Source organism: Lacerta agilis, chromosome Z, assembly GCF_009819535.1.
Source record: "Lacerta agilis isolate rLacAgi1 chromosome Z, rLacAgi1.pri, whole genome shotgun sequence".
NCBI lineage: Eukaryota > Metazoa > Chordata > Lepidosauria > Squamata > Lacertidae > Lacerta > Lacerta agilis.
This window is the reverse complement of record NC_046331.1, coordinates 16283869-16298115: the sequence shown is the minus strand read 5'-3', so window position 1 is coordinate 16298115 and position 14247 is coordinate 16283869. Positions and strand designations below refer to the sequence as shown.

Here is a 14247-nt window from a genome sequence, read left to right as displayed (position 1 = left end):
CTTACCCCTTCTGACTTCTTATCTGGGAAGATGCAGGTCTCCCCACCAGCGGTGAAATTACAGTAAACTTTGAAGGAATCCCTGGAACAACCTTGATTAGGATCTACCCAGTATTCACCTGGAGTTGGGACCATGGTTTTTTGAGGGGAGGAAGGAAGACAGGAAGAGTTGATACAAATCCTACAATTTAATCATCTAACACATTCCTATGTTTGTGAAAATCCTGCTATATGACACCAATTTCTTTTCGCAACAATAAAAAGGGACTGGGGATGGAAGGATCTGTTTTGATTTCTCAGTAGCAATTTGCAATCTCTCTTAAAAAGAATCCTCATGAAAATCCACCAGCATTTTGGAGTGAATTTCTCTCAATAAACCAATTTTATGCAACAAATGCTTATGTGCTGTTTTCACTAACAAATACATTTTTGCAAGAGATTTCCCTAAATGTTATTTGTATTTGTATGATATTTTCACTAATATCCTCATTTTTTATGCACACTTTCCCCTAAGCTATGCATTTTGTGAAACACTGGTTGATTGGGGAACTGCATCATGAAATTTGGGTAAGTGCTAATTTTTGATTCGCCTATTGTTTCAGAAAGTGCAAATTTGATGGAATCAGCTTTAGACTCAAGAGTTGTGGAGGTGGAAGGGACCTGCAGTAATCCCAGCAATGCAGGAATCCCAGCTACTGAATTGAACGTCTCCTCCATCCCTACCCGAGGCATGTAGAAATTGCAGATGTATACAACACTGTTCTGGTTCCCAGATGAACCCTACTTCCCCTTCCTGCATATTCACTGATGCCCATCCATACCGTCTGGGAAATCCGGATGACAGAGTTGCAGATCTTTGCAGGTGCGAGCCGGGTTGTGCTGAGTGCCCAGCGGGTGCTTCATCTGCTCAATTTCCAGTTTCAGAGAGTTCAAGGAGCCAAAGATCTCCTCCATGCCGTCGGCGTAGTCCATGTAGTTGTCAGCATTGCCTTCGTTGACCAACTGGCTGGCATCAATGTTCCGCCGGGTCCTCTTGGAGGACTGGATGGGAAGTGGTTGGATCACTTCCCCTGGAGGACCCTGGGGCAAGGAAGAAAGAAGTAGAGTGACACGGTTTAACTGGTGCTGAAGACAGAGAAAGACAACACGTCGGGAAGGGGCAACATCAGGGATGGACTATTGTAAGCTGCTCTTCAAAGGACAACCCTTGGGCCTGGTTTGGAAGCTCCAGCTGGTGCAGAATGTGGTATCCAGATTGCGGATGGGGGCATCTCTCTGAGAACATGGGACCCACTGTTAAAGCATATTTATTGGCTGCCCATCTCTACCAAGCCAGGTTCAAGGCCCCTGTATTAATTTACAAAGCCCTGAACAACTAACATCCAGGGTACCTCAGGGATCGCCTGAGCCTTTATATTCTATGTTGAACAATGAAATTATCTGCAGGAGGATTGTTAGTCGTCCCCTGAGTTGGGGAGGCTTGTTTGACAACAAAGAGAAACTAAGCCTTTAGTGTCATTGGCCCAGTCCAGGGGAACTTTATGCCACTGGACTTTCAGCAGGGGCCTTCTATACCAACTTTTAAATGCCCATTGAAAACATTTGTTATTCTCCCAGGCCTGTGCAGGCAGTTAAGAAGAGATCCTTCCACAATGGTTAACTGATGTCTGCTTTTAACTTTCCTGTGTATTTACTGTATGGTCCAATGTCATTTTGGTATAAACCACTTTGTTATTTGTTTATGAAAAAGCTGCCTGTAAATATTTCCAATAAAAAGGGGATAGGCGTTCCAAAACCACAAAGGACATTGTGACCAGTACTTACAGGAGGCCCTGGTGGCCCAGGGTGACCCGTTTCCCCTTTTGGACCTGTTGGACCCTAGAAAGACAAAGAAACGAAAACCAGCACATGTTAGTTAGGTGGGCAATACAGACAGCCACAGATCAGAGACTTGCCATCAAGGGATAACTCTTATTTGCTGTGGCCAACCCTCTGACCCCAAGTCCTTTATATGGGAGCAGCTGCACGATGAACAAAGATAGCCTTCTGAATGTGGTTAAAAGAACCAGGTAATGCCACCTCTTAACACAAGGGTTCCTGAAGTAGGGGTGACAGTTTTCATCAATGTTTGAATGCAGAGAGTCATTTTGATTCAAGATGGTAGCCCGAAAAACAACTTTGGTGTGACTTTACACATTTTTTGGCGTAGGTTTGGCTGCTTCACAAGATATCGTTGCCAAACTCAATTCAGGGGTTCCTTGGGCAGGGATCTTCTTTGATGTTCAGCTGCCAGGTGCCATTTTGAATCAAGATGGGAGACGAAAATGTGACTTTGGCATGTCTTCGCCAAATTAATGTTCCCAGTTGCATAGGTTCGACTTACCGATGATCCTTTAGCACCTTTTGGACCAGGGGGACCCTAGACCATGGAGAGAGCCAAACCAACAGTTAGTAGATTCACACACATACACAAATTATCACTCACATTAATGTAAGCTATTGATTTAAAACCCAAACATTATTGCAGGTTTCAAATGAATGTGTTAGGGATACATTTCATCTTTCCTCAATTATGGAAGATGGAGCAAGCTTGTTTTCTCCTGCTCTGCAGGGTAGGACACAAACCAATGGATTCAAGTTACAAGAAAGGAGATTCCAGCTGAATATTACGTAGAATTTTCTGACAGCAAGAGCTCTTTGACAGTGGAAAGGACATCCTCAGAAGGCAGTGGACTCTCCTTCACTGGAGGTTTTTAAGCAGAGGTTGGATGGCCATCTGTCATGGATGCTTTAGTTGACAGATTCCTGCATTGCAGGGGTTTGGATTACATGACCCTTGGAGTCCTTTCCAACTCTACAATTCTATGATTCTATGAAGCACCCAAGCAATATTTTAAAACATCTGTTTAACATTAAAAAAAGAAATTCCAGAATTACTAAGGGTTGTATCCCATCTACATTTTACTCAGAGTATCACAGAATCATAGACTCACAGAAAGTTATGTTCTGAAGTTAGTCATGTCCATTCATTCTATTCGGGGGCCAACCCAACCAACTCCTAGGTATGCTCTAGGATGGGCCATAGCTCAGTTTTAGTGCATCTGCTTTGCATGCGGAATATGCCAGGTTCTATCCAAACATCTCCAGGTAGGGCTGGAAATGTCCCCTGCTTGAAACCCTAGAAAGTTGCTCTTCTATATAGAAGAGGGTCAGTGAATTCTAGGGATCGACCAGTAGAATCTGAGAAACATCTGGTGCAACAGGAGGTTTCTGGTAGTTTCTAGGGCTCCCATGACATGTAGCCTACCAGGCTATTTACTAAATAGCTTGCCTCTCTTATGCACAAGTGACTCATTTGCACCATCATTTTGGGAACCAGGATCTTTGAGAACTTGCTACGTACCGGTAACCCTGGAGGACCAGGAGGCCCAATTGGACCAGACGGACCTGGAATACCCTATAGAAAGAAACCCAAACAGCAAAATCAATGTTTATTCAAGAGTAACTCAGAAAGTATCTGTTGTTAACAACAAGCTTTGGAGGAGCCAATTCTAAATTTGGATGTTTAATAATATTTAAAGATTTATTCAAACTAATTAATTATTATATAATACAGGACTCATGAATATTTATAGGAGTACAGTAAATTAAAAAGTATGTATGGTTTTATGTTATGTTGCATATTTATCATTCCAAAACATAAGGAACATTTCCCCATAAATCTCTTTGGCTGATTGATTTGTGGTCTCTTAAAGTAAGTTAATGCTATCGTCATTACAATAGAACAGGTGTAGGGAACCTCTGGCCCTGTTGCTAAACTACAAAGTCATTCATCCAGTGTCATTGGCCACATTGACTGGGGCTGATGGGATAGGAGTCTGGCAACATCCAACAACAGACTCCCCACACCTGTGATAGACCATGTTTTCTCAATCCACTCTAGCAATTTTATTAATTTAAATTTCATCAGCATCTTAGCATGATTTCCCACAAACTCTACCCCAAATGAATAACAGTTTTGACAGCAATTTCTCCGTATATAATATATTTTTATATGCTATTTTTACTAATGGGTTCTCACATACCCCCCACAAATGCATTTCTTGTACAGGTTGTTTGATTTGAGAAGTGCATTGCAAAATATAGGAATGTGGTAATATGAAGTGTAGCTGCACATTGTATAGGTATGAGTAGTGCAAATTAGGTAGTTTCTCATTAAAACACAAGCAAAAATCAAATTTCTCCCCCAGTCACCACTTAGAAATCAGTCTTGCTGATTGAACGGAAGATGTAAGAATGAGAAAGGAAATTTCCCATCAAGCTCCTGGATGCTCACCTGTTCTCCTTTAGGCCCCGATCCTCCTTGAGGGCCCGGAAGGCCTCGGTCTCCCTTTTCACCTTGCTCTCCAGGGGGCCCAATCAGACCAATCAGACCTGGATGACCCTAGGAAAGATCAAATGATGCATTTCAAAATCTCAAGCATGTGAAGGTAAAGAAAAGCATATTTATGAAATTTAACACATTAATCAAATTTATATCCCACCCATTCCTCTCCAAGGAGCCCAGGACAGGAAATGAATCAGTGATAAAATAATCTCATTAAAATAGATTGATTGATCAATTAATTAATTAATTAAAGTATTGAAGAACAATTTAAAGCATCTTTAAAAAAAACCCATTAAAACACATTATTATCATTTTTTAAAAAGAGATGTATGCAAATCTTGTGGACTAGTGAGCAGGCATGGCATAGTGGTTAGAGTGTTGGACTGGGACCTGTGTGTCACAGTGCTGTCAGGCTTGGAGTGAGGAATTAACTCTTTATCATCAAAAGTACACTTGTCAGTCTAGTCCAAAATCAGGCCACTCACCTTTTCTCCCTTTGGACCAGAATCTCCTTTCAAGCCAGGTAAACCAGGCGGTCCCTTAAGAAAGAGAAACATATTGTAAATAGATAGCACCACACCATAACTATCCTTTAGATAAGTGAGAGCTTAAACTTGTTTTGGATGGAAATTTTGAGGGAGCCCAGGAATGATGGGGAAAAGACGTTCTTGTCTACAATCAAAAGAGGAATGGAACTTTGAAGCGGAGATGCTGGAAAATGAGGATCGGTGTACCCTGATGCCCCCTGCAAAGACTGTAATAGACTGTGTCTGGATTTGTGGATTCACAGGAAAAAAGGACATTCTGGAAATTGGTAGAGATATAAGTTGGAGGAGCATCTGGGGGGAAGTCCCGAGATGGTGTAAGAAAATGGTCAGAAAAGGGATAGGGTGAATATATTAAGGATAAAAATTAGGATGGTTTATTAAGGTACCCTGAAGTCGGCGTGTTAAGATTTTAAGCTTTTGAACTAGAGAAGAGATATTTGATTTTTTGTGTTATTAGCAGCAGTCCAAGTGAAAGAAGATATTTGATATGATATGATACAAGAAGTAACATGTTATGCTATAAAGTTGTATTAATTATTGTGAAGTAATATTTGGAATAGATTTGATATAAAACAAGAAGTGATGGATTATTAAGGAGTAAAAATAAGATTATAAGAAGCTGGTTTAGTTTAGATTTATTAATGACTTAATTTCAGTGATGAGAAGTTACCAAAGTAAATTTGATCTGGAACCAAAGGAGAGGAAAACAGGGGAAGTCGCTAAGTAGTGACGTGAACAAGAAAAGTTTTTTTGTGTGAAACAAGAATAAGAATTGTTGGTGTATTTTGTTTTGTTGTGTTTTGATGGTGGGGTTTGTGTTTGATGTGCTGTGTAGGTGTATGTGTTATATTGTTCTTTGTATTGAAAAACCAATAAATTCTTTATAAAAAAAAAAATTGAGGGAGGGGTGAATATGTCAAATTTTGGTTTCTTATTTTTGCAGCCTTTAGTTTGGTTCTCCATTATTTCCACATCAATTTGTGATTACTTTAGAAAGTTCTCATGAAAACGTCAGGTGCAAATCTTTCCTGATATACACATGCCAATTTCACTAATGCATGCATTTATAGGGATAATTTATACTAGCATTTGCCTTTTTGTACAGATTACTTAGCTGGAAAAAGTCACTGCAAAATCTGGAGAAGTTCAAAGGAGGGCTGTGCTTCAGTTCTCAACTTGTTTTGCAAAGTGCTGTTATGAGTTTGAGGGTGGGGGAGGAAGCAGGCTGTATGCAGTTCCTTCTAATTCTATCTAGCAAGTATTAAAATATAAACCAGGCCTTCTGAAATGGCCTCGGCCCAGTATACCTGAAGGAGCGTCTCCACCTCCATCGTTTAGCCTGGAAACTCAGGTCCAGCTCCGAGGGCCTCCTGGCGGTTCCCTCCCTGCAATAAGTGAGGTTGCAGGGAACCTGGCAGAGGGCCTTCTTGGTAGTGGCACCTGCCCTGTGGAACACCCTCCCATCAGATGTCAAGGAAATAAACAACTATCTGACTTTTAGAAGACATCTGAAGGCACCCCTGTTTAGGGAAGTTTTTAATGTTTGATGTTTTATTGTGCTTTTAATTCTGTTGGGAGCCGCCCAGAGTGGCTGGGGAAACCCAGCCAGGTGGGTGCAGGGTATAAATAAGAAATAATAATAATAATAATAATAATAATAATAATAATAATAATAATAATTCCCATGTTGTGATCACCTGGGTGATGAATCAAGCGAACAAAGGAAAGGGGGCTCTGTGCAAGATAACATATGAGTGGGGCCCCTCCCTCAACTCACAGATAGAAAGACAAAGCCTGAATTTGGAGTTTAAAGTTTGTAGTGATGTGACCTAGAAATAACCGCAGCAAACTGGAGAGTTAGAGAGCAATGTATGATGTCTGTCTGAATCCAAGGATGTGGCTATGGGAGAAAACTAGACCCTTTGGGGTGTTAAATGCTGTGAACCCTTCCATCATAGGCTCAGGTTGTATATATGAAAATAAACCATATATTATAAAGACACCAGAGTCTCCTCTGTGCTTCATTCCAAAAGGAAACACAAACCCTGGCAAGAGCTTGGAACCCCTGAAATCTTGCATCACTCAGAGATGGGGGTAGCATGCAACAGTATGAAGGAAGTAGGTTTGCCCTTAAATATGACCTGAATCAAATTTCTCCCCCATCCAGACCTAATCCAGACCCAACTCATCTACAGTACTTATACCCACGTTTTCAAAAATGTAAATCCGTTATCTCATAATATTCTCAGATCCAAACTTTCTTGCCACCACCCAGCTCTAGCAACATACATGTTGAAGCAGAATGTGTGGGTTTGGGGTGTGCAAGGATCTGGACCTGTAACAGGCTTGAGCCTGCTTTTATCTTAAGGCCACATCTCTGTTCAAGTGTAAGAAGAAGTCAGAATGAAGGAAGGATGGAATGCTGTTTTTTCCTGTGTAACTTGTTTCTTGTGGTTTCTTATTAACCAGGTTGTGATAACTTTGTAATCCCTAGAAAAGGTGTTAAGCTCTGTGTATAGGCAGAACACTTGAATTAACAGTTCAGAAGAGATGGTGATGGGAGTCTATTGCAATTGCTTCTTCTTAATAAACAGAGTCTTCGGCAGACTTTTAGTCCAACCACAGTGCTGCTTCTTCCACACAGATAAACAAGGTTTTGTAAAATACAGCCAAGTTATGCAAGAAAGAAAAGTGGAATTCCAAGCTACATTTTGGCTGCAAATGGCAATACACCCCTCATTTCAAAGGCATGCTGGGCAGCTAGACTGCAGCCAGAAGCTTCTGCAACAGCTTTGCCAGGTTTGGGCCTGATGGGAGTTGGGAGTCCGAAACATCCAGGGTAGCAGCCTGGTAAAAGCTGGCATACAGTTTATGACTGCAGTTCCCATCATTACAAAGCAGACTTCCTTAACAAGATCAGGACACCTGATTTTGGAAATACAGTGGATCCCAGGAATATGGTAGATGCAGAGTGGAAGTGAACTTCCACAATCATCCCCATTATCGACAAACAAACAAATAACAAAAATCCTGCAAAACTTCCAGACGTACCAGTGGTCCTGGAGGTCCGTCTGGGCCTGGAGCACCAGGAAGTCCTTGCTCACCCTGCAAAACAAGGATTACTCATTTTTATTTATTTGTTGACTTTCTAAAGCAAGTTCCATAGTTCAATTCAGGCCCATGCAGAGCTTCTCTGAGAGCTTCTCTTGATACATAGCAACTTTCTATGCCTCTGTGTTATCCGGCAGCCACTGAAGATGCAGAATCCATTCATGGTTTTTATATTGCTTGGACTTCAGGAAGCCAGCACAGATTCTAGGATGCTGATGAAATGGCTTGCTTCTCCTACAACACAAGGCTTTACTATAGATGACTTCTGTGCTCTTAATACTCACCACTGGGCCGGGGATCCCTCGAAGTCCATCTGGACCAGGCTTTCCTGGTGGTCCCTGAGGGCCAACAGGCCCTGTTTTCCCAGGAGGTCCTTCCAAGCCTGATTCACCCTGTGGTGAAAAAGCAAAAGAGAATCAGGCTGTTGTTGGAGGGAAACAGAGGCTGAAACTGAACATGGATTTGACCTTCTGCATCCTCAATAAAATTACGTTTTTTACCTTGGCACCTTTCTCTCCTTGTCGGCCTTCAGGACCTGCTGGCCCAGGTGGGCCCTAAAAGAGATAAAGAAGGTTGATAAGCAAACAGAATCAGATCCATATGCCCCCTGTGATTCCTGCATTGCAGGGGATTGGACAACCCTTTGGGTCCCTTCCAATTCTACAATTCTATGATTCCCCTTGTATGTAAGCCCCTTGCTTCTATGTCCCTGTGTGTTTCATCCAGTATCTAAGGCCCTGCTCTATCTTTCTCCCTCTCGCTCTCCCTCCCTCCCTCCCTCCCCCCTCCCCCTCCCCCATGTCTTGTTCAATGGAAGTTTGGCAGCTGCTTTTTCAGTGGTGGTACCAACATCCACTCCATGGAGGACCTAACACTTTGGAACAGCAGGTGCTGGGTCCAAACCTGACCCTTTAAGAAGGCCTTTGTGGAGGGTAGAAACCTCTGTGTAGAAACCTCTCACTCATGTGTGTGGCTGGAATGTAGCCTAATGTGCAAAGGGAAGTCATGTATGTTGCCCCACCTACTTTTGCCTCTGTCCCCTCCCACCTCTGCTGGGTTTCCCCCCTGAAGGGTTGCTCACAAGGCTGAAAGCCTTCCCCATCCCAGAATGAAGAGTCTCATGTGTGATTCTGATGTTGCCATACACAGGCTGAGCAACAGATGTGGCCTCTGTTCATATTAACAATACCTTTTTGTTTAATAATAATAATAATAATAATAATAATAGAACTGAGTGACATTATCACTCTTGAATTACGACCCATATAGGGGATTGGACAAGAGGATCATTGGGGTCCCTTCCAACTCTACAGTTCTATGATTCTCTGACACCCACTACCATTGCTAGTGCTCCCCTGAAAGTTTCTGATAAGCCTTGCCACGGGGTTACAGGACACCACGTAAAACGATAACTTACCCTTTTCCCTGGTGGACCTGAAGGACCTGGTTCTCCAGTTGGACCAGGAGAGCCCTGTATATAGGAAAGGAATGTGAGCCAGTTCATCATTGCACCTCCAAGATGATAGACAGGAAGACGCCAAATAGTTTGACCCCATGCAACCAACCAAGATAGGCCTTTGGCTGTCCTATAAAGGTGTCAGGAGCTGGCAGAGCCAGAAGGAGGATGGGTCTGGGAGGAGCACAAAAAGGGGACAGGGCAATACCAGCAGGTGCCCAATGGGTTTTGGGGGGCCATCACCAGGGAGGAGAGGAGAGAATCAAAGGCTAGTGGCAGGGAAGGGGAGAGGTAAGTACCCCTTGATTTCCTGCCCATGCCCTCACCCCAGCAGGCTGGTTTCATCTCCCCACCACCATCTCCTTCTGGGGAGGAGGAGGGCAAATGCTTGACAGCTGGTAACTCTGGTCTCTAACAAACAGATGTGACACACAAATAGTTACTCACAGTCTGACCGGGTTCTCCATCATCTCCTTTATCACCTGGTGGACCATCTTGGCCCTGAAAAGAAGATAAGAGATAGATTCACATTCTGCCATCCATCAACTCATGTTCTTTGAAGGCAATCACAAGATATGGAAACCAAAGGTTGTTATGACTGAGTGACTGCTGAAGACCACACCCCAGCAGGGGAGCCCCACTGGATAAAGACCAGTCTGTTCTCCTTCTGTTTACCATTGCACTGCTATCACTCTTTCCAGAAAACCATGCAAAATTTGTTATATAAGGATCTAATCACCCACCTTGTAATAATGGCTAGGCTAGGCTGGAACTTGTCCAGCATTGGAGACATTATTCCCATTGTCTATTATGGACCGGAGTTATACCTATACACTTTTGGTCTTTAGATTAAAATCTAAAAAATATCATGGTCTACCAGATTGCTGTTTCTACAGCAAATGTTGTTTGGGTTTTTCCTTCTTTCTGTGCATTTATAAGCAGCATCTAAGCTTATAGTCAAGCTTTGTTGTATGTGTCTTGTTTGTTATTATGTGTTTTTGTTTATCTGAAAAAATTCAATAAAAATAATTAAAAATAAAATATTGCAACCTATGCCAGAAAATTTCAAGAAAAATGGAAACAGGATCCATTAATTGGCAATTGATGAGGGACCTGGCTTGACATTTGTTAGTGATATGGAGAAGGGGAGGTCCTATCTACAGAGAAGACTTGATTCTCCCAACCCAGGAATTCTGGAACTATTGTTCTGTGCAGGGGCACTAAGAATCTAGCAGTTTTCAGCATTCCAGTTACTACACTATGATTCCCAGAGTTATTTGAAGAGTTTTACATCTCGCAAATACATTGCAAAAGCAAATATTATAAAATGCATGCATTTTTATGGGACAGCAACCTAAAAATGGTTGATTGTGTTCAGTGTTGATATGGGTTTTGCGTGGTCAGGCGGAGTCCCCCAAACCCCAGGCAGCCCCTGAGTGGAATAACGACACAAGACAACGTGCAATGGGATTAAAATTAGGACACAACTTTGTTAAGTTTTAGATGTAGGGATACCTTGGCTCAGGCATTGGGTGTTTATCCTTCCCAGCTCCCCAGCCAGGGACCTGGGTAACTTCAGGGTTATCCAGCATGTGAGGGGATTGGGCTAGCTCTGGAGAACATATGTTCAAGCAGATAGCCCGCCCTGCTGTTCGCCGCCGCTGGAGGAGGAGGGCAATGACAACCTCTGGGCGTATAGCTAATGCCTCCCCCCAAGACCCCTTTAATGGAAACCCTGGTATTGACGCCGCAATGGGGGCGTGGGGTCACCGCCCCACGCCCCCCCCTTTAGGAAGATGACTAAAGGATTCCTCCAAAGGCCTGCAACTGCCAAAGTTGTGACCTATTGCTACGGGAAAGGCGAAACCTGCCAATGCAGGGAAATTCCTTTCCGGCCCTTCAACAGCGGCCTTGACATAGCAGCGCCTGCGTGCCTGCGGAGAAGAGGTTAACCTGCAGCATGGAAAGGTTAATTGAGGGAGTGGAGGGTGGGAGAAGCTCTGGAGCCCGACTGGTGCTTCCCAGGTATGTAGCACCTTCTATTGTGTGGGTCTGTGTGTCCCCCCCTACCTGGCCAATCCCCCTGGCAACACCTCCCCCAGGCAGGATTGGGTGGCTGACTTGGTAGGCAGAGACCACAGGTATCCAGCCCAGGAAGGTGAAGCCAGCCCAAACTACCAGAAGCTGCTCTGGGATACAGGCGGCTGCAGGCAACCATGCAAAATGCGCACCCCATTTGATGTGGGGAACGGTCATTGCATTCAGAAAACCCTAGTTTTAAGATAATTGTTGACCACAATTAATTCCACATCTGCTGCTCACCTACTGATCTCTCAAGGATAGAAGGACACATATTGTTCCTCTTTGGACTTGAATGTTTATCTCTGAAAAACTGGCCCCAAGGGGGTGATGCAGACACCTCAGACTTTGAATCTTTTGGGGTGGCTGTTTGTGATTGATTTGGCCAAAGAATCTCATGGCTGGCATCTACCTACTAAATTTGATTTTATCCAGCAATGTTCATGAATATTTGATATTTATTGCATAAATATGAGCCTTGTAATCCACCGTGGGATATATTTTATGCTATTCATTCTTTTACAAGTTTTTATATTATTATTGTTGTATTTCTACTCATCTTGCCTATATGTCTGTTTTGATGGTGTTTAGTTTGGTGATATGTTAGTTTGGTGTCTTGTTTGTTATATTTGCACATCTTACTAAAGAACCCCCTTTAAAAAGATATGATAGATAACAGAGGCTTGGATAAATAAGAAATGCAGAATCACAAACCCACCATGATTTCACTGGTGAAAATGAATCCATTTTTTTGCATGAGTAAGTGGGGTGGAATTTGGCAACAAGGTTTGGTGGATGAAGGTGGAACAGTATTGTCTGTACTCAAATGAGTCACAAGTAGAGATGTCAGAAAAATTCCAAAGCAAAAAGCAACAGGAGTGGAAACTTACAATGTTTGCTTATTTGTTCCATATCCAGGACAGAAATCAGTCCAAAGAATATGATCAGAATCTACTGCTGCTGTTGCTTCGCAGGGGGTTGGACTAGATGGTGCTTTGGCTCTCTTAAATATGCTATGATTTTATGCTTTCTGTGGACAGACAATACGCAATTGGCCACATCCCTTCCCTCATTTGCACTGTGTTTCCTTTGTATTGAAATGAACATGGTGGAATAATGTAACGACCATTAGATAATTGATTATTTAAATTACACATTTTGCCACAGCAGACAGTGAGGCAAATAATGTTGTTTTTTTTGGCGGAAGATGAACGGCAGGGAAACGGAAACAGCATTGCATTCAATGGATACACGGCAGAATAGAAAACATGGCTTCTCACATCCCCACTACCTGCTCTGCTCATTACAAGGGAAAATGTCCTCTGTGACCTTCATTTCCCTCCCCTGCAGTAAGGCTACAGAGGCAGTTGAGTAAAAATGAGAATTAAGTCTTTGATTCTATGCACGCTTACAAGAAAGTCCGTTCCACCAAACCCACCGGGACCTACTTCTGAATATTGCACTGTGAGGCATATTTCAAAGAGGAAACCAGAAGGAGGAAGTTATGCAAATTAACAGCTTCATAATTGGTACTTACGGCTGGGCCAGGTTCGCCTGGAGGTCCCGGATCACCAGGAAAACCAACCGGACCCTACAAAAAAAATATGTGTAGAATGAAACCATGTAGCTCTACAGTTCCTGGGTGGGCATCTTACAAAGAATGTAAACTGCAGCCTAAAGTATGAGTCACCGATTCAGCAGCACACAGGGTTGTATCAAATATTAGATCTTAGTTGTTAATTTATTTTAACAATATTTAAAAATATGTATTTATATTTATTTCATAAAATTTATACACCACTTGGTTGTTAAAAAACAAACAAATCCTCATAGTGGTTTACAAAGAGAATAAAACAATAAAATCACCAGTGTTTACATTTAAATGATAAAATCAGCAATAAATTAAAAGCAGATTATAACGCACATGAACATTTGATGTTTCTGGACAGTCTTGCCTAAACAAAAATGTTTCTAGCAGGTGCCAAAAAAGCATATGGCAAATGGCAACAATGTCAATAGGCAGGGAGTACCAAAGAGCAGGTGCTACCACACTGAAAGACTGATTTCCTACAAATGTGAAACAGGTATTATGTAATAGTGCCAGTCAATTGAAAATCAATGGAAATTACTCACTTAAGCCCGCTGATTTTAATGGGCCTACTAACATTGGGCTAACACTGGATACAACCCACAGACATCTAGAGCCAATCCAAGGATGTACAGAGACACACCCAACTCCATGCAACAGCTGTAGTTTCAGTTACTCAAACAGGGTATCAGAACACCAGGCCACCACTCAAGTTTGCAAACAGAGACTCGATTCATCAAAAATTGATTAACGAAACCAAAGCGAAAACAACCCTTACGGGTGATTGTTCCAGAATAAACTGAAAATGTAATTCTTGATTGGCCAAGATCAGTAAGTTATGTAGACATGAGGGAAGCTGTCCTCTGTTTGGTATCACAGCCTGTGAAATCCATGTGGGGGCTACTTACAGGGCTACCTTTGGGTCCATCATCACCCGGGGGGCCTTTGGGTCCTGCGGGGCCAGCAGCACCTGAGGGGCCCGATTCTCCCTTTTCCCCTCTCTCGCCTTTAGGACCCTGAAAATGGAAGAGAAGAGATCACATTAGGCACAAACTTCTTGAAACACTTGCCAGTTCAAT

The 14247-nt window shown here is 42.6% G+C and overlaps 1 protein-coding gene across 1 annotated transcript in view; it reads right to left on the bottom strand.

Annotated features, from left to right (window-relative positions):
* COL5A1 (collagen type V alpha 1 chain) overlaps positions 1-14247 on the bottom strand; it is a 171305-nt gene that overhangs the window by 9787 nt on the left and 147271 nt on the right. The window contains exons 50-63 of the mRNA XM_033137668.1: positions 14077-14184; positions 13118-13171; positions 9949-10002; positions 9463-9516; positions 8546-8599; positions 8330-8437; positions 7986-8039; positions 4872-4925; positions 4336-4443; positions 3403-3456; positions 2383-2418; positions 1824-1877; positions 821-1079; positions 6-118 (exon numbers count right to left, since the gene is read on the bottom strand). Of these exons, the coding sequence (XP_032993559.1) occupies positions 6-118; positions 821-1079; positions 1824-1877; positions 2383-2418; positions 3403-3456; positions 4336-4443; positions 4872-4925; positions 7986-8039; positions 8330-8437; positions 8546-8599; positions 9463-9516; positions 9949-10002; positions 13118-13171; positions 14077-14184 (1164 nt within the window). The remainder of the gene's footprint in view (positions 1-5; positions 119-820; positions 1080-1823; positions 1878-2382; positions 2419-3402; positions 3457-4335; positions 4444-4871; positions 4926-7985; positions 8040-8329; positions 8438-8545; positions 8600-9462; positions 9517-9948; positions 10003-13117; positions 13172-14076; positions 14185-14247) is intronic.